Source organism: Gekko japonicus, unplaced genomic scaffold (assembly GCF_001447785.1).
Source record: "Gekko japonicus isolate JY-2015 unplaced genomic scaffold, Gekko_japonicus_V1.1 scaffold365, whole genome shotgun sequence".
NCBI lineage: Eukaryota > Metazoa > Chordata > Lepidosauria > Squamata > Gekkonidae > Gekko > Gekko japonicus.
In genome coordinates this window covers 131,754-137,998 of record NW_015162488.1, presented here as the reverse complement: position 1 = coordinate 137,998, position 6,245 = coordinate 131,754, and the positions used below count along the sequence as shown (strand labels likewise).

Genomic DNA, 6,245 nt, shown 5'->3' with positions numbered 1-6,245 from the left:
TGTGCTTAGAGGTCAATAATTATCTTTAGAACTGGAGTCATAGGCTTCACAATATGCAGGATCCACAATTCCAGAGAGAGGCCTCTGCTAATTATTTACATGTGTACAAGTATCCAGACTCCAAGTTGGCTGGCTTTCAGCATATCCTGTATTTTAGTAAATGCAAGCAGAGAAGCCACAAAGAAAATCCCACCGTATGCTGTTTAGAACTGTGCAGCCCATCAGCGTGTGCAGTTTTGTGATTATTTTCTTGATCTTTTGCAAAAGATCAACATGGTGGGAGAGCTTGGAAAAACGTTATCTGTATTACTGGCCCATTTTACACGGAGGCAAAATAAATTCTGAGAATGACAGAAAGGAGGTTTTTTAAAAAATAGTCAAGATTTATCCACGGCTCTTCCCCTCTTCTAACAGGAGATCATTTAATGCAATTACAGAAGCTGCAAAGTCAACCAGCTCCACAAAGTCTGATGTAATGATGTTAACGCCCATGATGCCTGGTTTTTGTGTCTTCACCCACCCAAGTATCGTAGGGAGATTCCTAAAGAAAAAGAAAGGAAAATGTAACACAATCTGATTCCTTCAGCTTATGCACCATCAATACTTTAGCATCAAGTTACACAACTTTAAACATCTGGGAAAACATTTAACTTGGACAATGTTCTTACAAATCAAGCACACATTATATGTTATGTGGATGGAGTCCTGTCCCTTTGGGGAATGGCAAGGGCAGACAGTCACCTAATATACTTGACTGTGCTGCCTTCTAGTCATGAGGAGAACTCAACCCGCCACATCGGATGACCTCGACCATTACAAGGAGACTTCAGAATGCACCAGGAAGATCTCAACAAGTGAGCGTGCCTGGGAGTGGGGGAGGAAACATTTGCTCTGTTTTTCATCTGAAAGGAACTTTAGAAGCATGTGGTTATGTGGGGGATGACCTCCAGTATTTACGACTCCAAGTTATTTACAAACTAAACTGAAAAGGACAAAAAATTAGAGGGGTAAAAATTGTTCATTTTTGTTTTTAGAAATATATATTTTACCAAAACAAACAGTTAATATTTTAATATCTAAATGCAGAATTCCAAACAAAAAAGGGATGGGTGTTTGTTCCCAAATTAATGAAAAAAAATGGTCTGGAAAAGCCTTATTTGATTCATTTGTCTGACTAACAATGAATGAATGGATGTCATTTGTTCATTCATTGTTTAGAAAGTTCAGAAATGTCAGAGGGAGGCAGGGAGACTCCTCCTCCTTTCCTTTCTCAACTTCCCTTTCTGCCGTTTTGCACTTACTGTGCATGACACGTCCTTGCCTCACTGAAACACTCAACCACCCAGCTTATAGGTGACTGGGAAAAGACTCAGACTCTTTTTTCATACATTGTAAACAAACAAATGAAAGCTTATTTGTGACTAGCACAACTCTGGCTTCTGGCCAGGCTCATGTCCTTCCTCCCTCCTCCCACTTTCCCCTGTGCAGCACCAGAGAGACTGAACCCTTCCTTCAGTGAACTTCATTTAGCTATGATGCTCAAATGCAGGGACCCAGGCTATCTGAAATATGTCTATTCCTCAAGCTGAGTTTTCTAAACCAGGACTGAACCATGGTTTAAAATCCCCATTTGTGAGGAATCAACAAACTTTAATTTCCATAGGTACCTGCATTCAGACCTCATGACAAACTGGAAGTTTCACTAAACATTTCCTAAACTTCTTCGCATGGTCCAAGAAGAGGAGGGAGATGACTGCATGAACAGAATACCAAATGTGCACCCATGACAAAACCCAGAGATTCCTCATGAGCACAGCTTTCCTCCTTTACCCTCCCTGCTGGTGTCTTCAGCAGCCTCCCAGCTGGCAGAGTAATGGCCGAAGAGAGAACCTCTTTCTACCCACTGGCCCTCACCAGCTGCTGCCACAAGCCGAGCCCATAGACCTCACAACAAAGAAAGTGCAATTTATCTATACACTATTTAACCCTAAAAACCCTCAACAGATTATAACAAATGATGCTAATGTACAATAGATAGATTAAAATAATATATTCAGACACCAAGGCCCCCCAAACCAAACCCATATGCAACCAAAGATCCTTTGAAACAGTTCTGCTTTTCTGATTTTGACAAGTTAGAAGGGAAGATGCAGTCCTCACTTCAAAGGGCCTCCCATTCAATAATGACAGGGCTGCCACAGGAAAAGAAAGGAAGAATAAATCTTTTTGAACAGAAATGTATGTAAGTAACTGAAAATACAAATGAAGGAAGCTTCTAAAATGATCCCCCCCCCCACGTCTATACATATAAAAACCTGAATATTTGTCCTCCAGAGCTAATTTGGGAGTGCTAATCAGAACAAGCTGTTTGTGCCTTTTCTCTGCTTTTATAATATGCTATGCCTTCAGAACGCCCTTGAAATGAAATGTTATAACAACCAGATATGACATTCTGACACTTTAAGAAAATGTTTGCTAGCAGATCTTAGGAAACCATGATGTTTTATTAAGATTACCTAGTGCAATAAGGAGCCATAAATGTCATGGGAAAATTTATTTGTTCATCCATGTGCTTGTAAAATGGTGCCTTTGATAATGTCTTTCAATTAAATGCTGACCATGAAAAATATTGCAGTGAAGCATATTCTTGATTAAAGATGTTAACTTTTACTTTTTAACCACTAGAGTTGTTTTGCCATTCCAGCAACTCTTGCAAACAAGAGAGGCCACATTATGCCCGAGTGGCTGTCCTTTCACTGGGCTGCCTTTTCTGCAGACCGCTGGGACACTTAAGCCACTGTTGCTGTGAAGAACACTGGGAGAAACCTAAAGCCATTGAGCTGGGCAGGCAACAACGTTCCATTTCTTAGTTTTGCAGCCAGCAAGAACCAATAATAAAAGGGCTTTCGTCTCAGTCCCTCTCTTGCAAATCTTTCTCCATACAAAATAAACAACACAGGAGTCCTTGTGTACAAATTTGGCTTGGATTTATACTCAACTCACATTTTCAAGGAAAAAGAAAGATTAGGATGGGAAGGAGGAGCTACATAAAAAGGTACAAAGATATTGTTCTTGTTGGTACAACAGAGTATTTTTTTTGAAGATTTTTGAGAAAAGATTTTTACATACTCATAACTTGGGGGTGATGATGGGGATAAGCTGTAACTCTTGATATTAGCCTTCTGTGTAGTAAACACACAGCCATTCTTAAGACTAAAGAATGACATCCTAAAATGCATTTGTTTATGAATGGGATAAAAAGCACTTTGGTGCCATCTAGTGTCAAATTGTTGTTCAGTCGCACAGTCGAGTCCGACTCTTCGCGACCCCATGAACAAGATCCCGCCAGGCCCTCCTGTCCTCCGCTGTCCTCTGAAGTTTGCTCAACTTCATGCTCGTTGCATCTATGACAAATTACTGCCAAGCAAAACAACTCTGGAAAGCAGCAAGGGCCATTTATACTAACAGGTTACATCTATCTGTAACAAATGTTTTGAGTACCTTAAACGTATCCACAATTTTGCTATTTCAATTTTTCTAGTTGTCAAAACCATAGTTAGTTGTTACATGAGCACAACTAGGGCTGAATACAGAATTGATGTGGACAAAATTGACAGGGTGCAGAAGAGAGTGATGAGGATGATCAGGCGTCTGGAGACTGAGCCCTATGAGGAAAGGCTAAGGGCCTTGGGAATGTTTCATTTGGAGAAGAGGAGATTGAGGGGGGACATGATTGCTCTCTTTAAATATTTGAAGGCTGTCATTTGGAGGAGGGCAAGGAGCTGTTCCAGTTGGCAGCAGAGGATAGGACCGAAAGCAACAGGTTTAAATTACATGCAGAAAGGTATCAGCTGGATATTAGGAAAAACTTTTTCATGGTCAGAGTGGTTCAAAGGTGGAATCAGCTGCCTAGGGAGGTGGTAAGCTCCCCTTCACTGACAGCTTTGAAGAAGAGGGGGGACAAATATTTGTCAGAGATGCTTTAGGCTGGTCCTGCATTGGGCAGGGGGTTGGACTAGATGATCTGTATGGCCCCTTCCAATTCTATGATTCTAAAGACCTGCTTCCATTTAGCATCAATTACTCCTCTTGGATTTCTTTCTTTCTTTCTAATACTAACCTCCTATAATTACATTGTAGATTCTAAGAAACAAGTGGAGCCCCGCAAGAAACTTGCGGGATGGTTATTCCATTCCACACACCTTTGCTCCCTCTCCCCCTACCTCTCTCAAACTCTTTCTGTCTTCTGCTCCTCCTTTCTTAATCTCTCTCTCTCCCCTCCATGTATATTACTTCCTCGCTTTTTCTGATTCGTTGTTTTTCTGCCTCCCCAGCTCATCACTCTTTCTCTCTCTTTCTGCCCCCCCACTCTATCACTCTCTCTTTTTGTCCCCATCACTCTCCCATCCTCCTGCCTGCTTCCCCCCCCCCACCACAGTGGCAGTGGCAGCACTCTGGGAATCACAACAGATCTCCCAGCTCCAGTTTGGGAAATTCCTGGAGATTTGGGGGTGGAGCCTTGGGACAGTGAGGATTGGGGAGGCAAGCAGCCTCAGCAGGGTATAATGCCACAGACTCAACACTCCAAAGCAGCCATTTTATCCAGTGAAAGTGATCTCTGTCACCTGGACAACAGTTGTAATTCTGGGTGATCTCCAGCCCTTGCCTGGAGACTGGCAATGGTAGTTCTTGTGGAGAAAATGGCTGGTTTGGTGGAGTCTATGGCATCATACTGGTCTGCAGTTCCTTCCCTCCTCAAATCCCACCCTCCCGAGGATCCACCCCTCAAATGTCCAGGAATATCCCAGTCTGGAGTTGGCAACACAATTTCCTTCCCACCCAGCAACCAACCTACCTTTATCTGCCTCTCTGTCTTCAGCTGTCCGTCCCCACTCCTCCCCCACAGCCTCTACCTAGCAAAATTACAGTCTTTCTCCACAGAGGAGACCAAATCAGCTTACATTATTCTCGCCTCCTTTTCATCTGCACAACAACCCTGTGAGGTTGGTTATTATTATTATTATTAATTAAATTTCTACCCCGCCCTCCCCACAAGTGGGCTCAGGGCAGCTCACAAACAAGGGCACCATGTGCCGATACATAAAAACAGAATAAAAGCAAACAATTTTACATAATAAAGTGCTCAATACTGAAAGTATTTGATTAGTCCAAAATCACCCAGTCAGCTTCCACTGCAAGATGGGGATCTGAACCTGGGTCTTGCAGACCCTACTTTGAAGCTCTAACTGCTGCACCACACTGGCTTTCATAAGGTGGCTGCTGATGAACAGTAGCAAGCAGCCAGGCCTAGTTGAGTCATGCAAATCAGGGGGGACCTGGCAACCCTAGACTACTGCCAGACCTAGAGTTGCCAACCTCCAAATGGGACCTGGAGACCCCCAGAATTACTACTGGATTCTAGACAGCAGAGGTCTGTCTCCCTGCAGAAAATGGCGGCTTTGGAGGGTGGACTCTGTGGCATTATACCCAGTGGCCCTGGCTCCTGCCCTGAAAGCCAAAATAGAACTGGAAAGGGGCCCTCCCCCCTTCCCCTCCTTTTACTGACAGAAATAGTTAGAAGCCCCCCCCCCCCCACAGTCTAATCTCTCACCATTGATGTCTGGAGTTAGTTCCCTGCAGAGGCCATTTCAAAAGGTATTGGGGGGAATTCAACCCTCCCTGAAGGGATTTTTTACTTTTGGGATTTTTCTGCAGCCTTAGGAAGGCCCATGACTATGTAGGAAAAGCTGTTGGGGGAGAGTGAGCCCTCTGTTGGCAGAAATAAGTATCCGCACAGGGGGGGCAACTTGGCTATTAAATATATAGATTTCTTCATTAATTTTCCTCTCAAGGTCTACCCTGTACCTAATACATTAGGCCAATAGAACGGCTTGGCACTCATATGGCACGTTTTTTATTGTATAAGACAAATTTTATTCAAAATGTGGTTGGTTGTTATTTCTGTATTTTATATGGCACAACTCATTTTACGATTTGTATGTGTTTGTTAATTATTCAATAAAATTCATTAAAAATCTATTACTTACTATAATTAAATAATTGGTTATTTTAAAGCATATCAGTTTATTTATATTTAAAACATTTCAATCCTGCCTTTCTCTGGGTAAAGTGGAAGCCAAAATAATATTAAAAAATCATTACCACTTAACAACAACACCCAGGCCCGTAGGTAACACGGGGCCTGGCCCACGGGGCCTGGCCCACGGGGCCTGGCCCACGGGGCC

General features: G+C 42.8%; 1 protein-coding gene across 1 annotated transcript in view; it reads right to left on the bottom strand.

Moving 5' to 3' along the window:
* Positions 1-311: 311 nt before the first annotated feature.
* Positions 312-6,245, bottom strand: part of PLCXD2 (phosphatidylinositol-specific phospholipase C, X domain containing 2) — a 40,923-nt gene continuing 34,989 nt past the window's right edge. Inside the window, exon 4 of the mRNA XM_015405947.1 lies at positions 312-541. Coding sequence (XP_015261433.1) covers positions 385-541 — 157 coding nt within the window. The 3' untranslated portion in view covers positions 312-384. The remainder of the gene's footprint in view (positions 542-6,245) is intronic.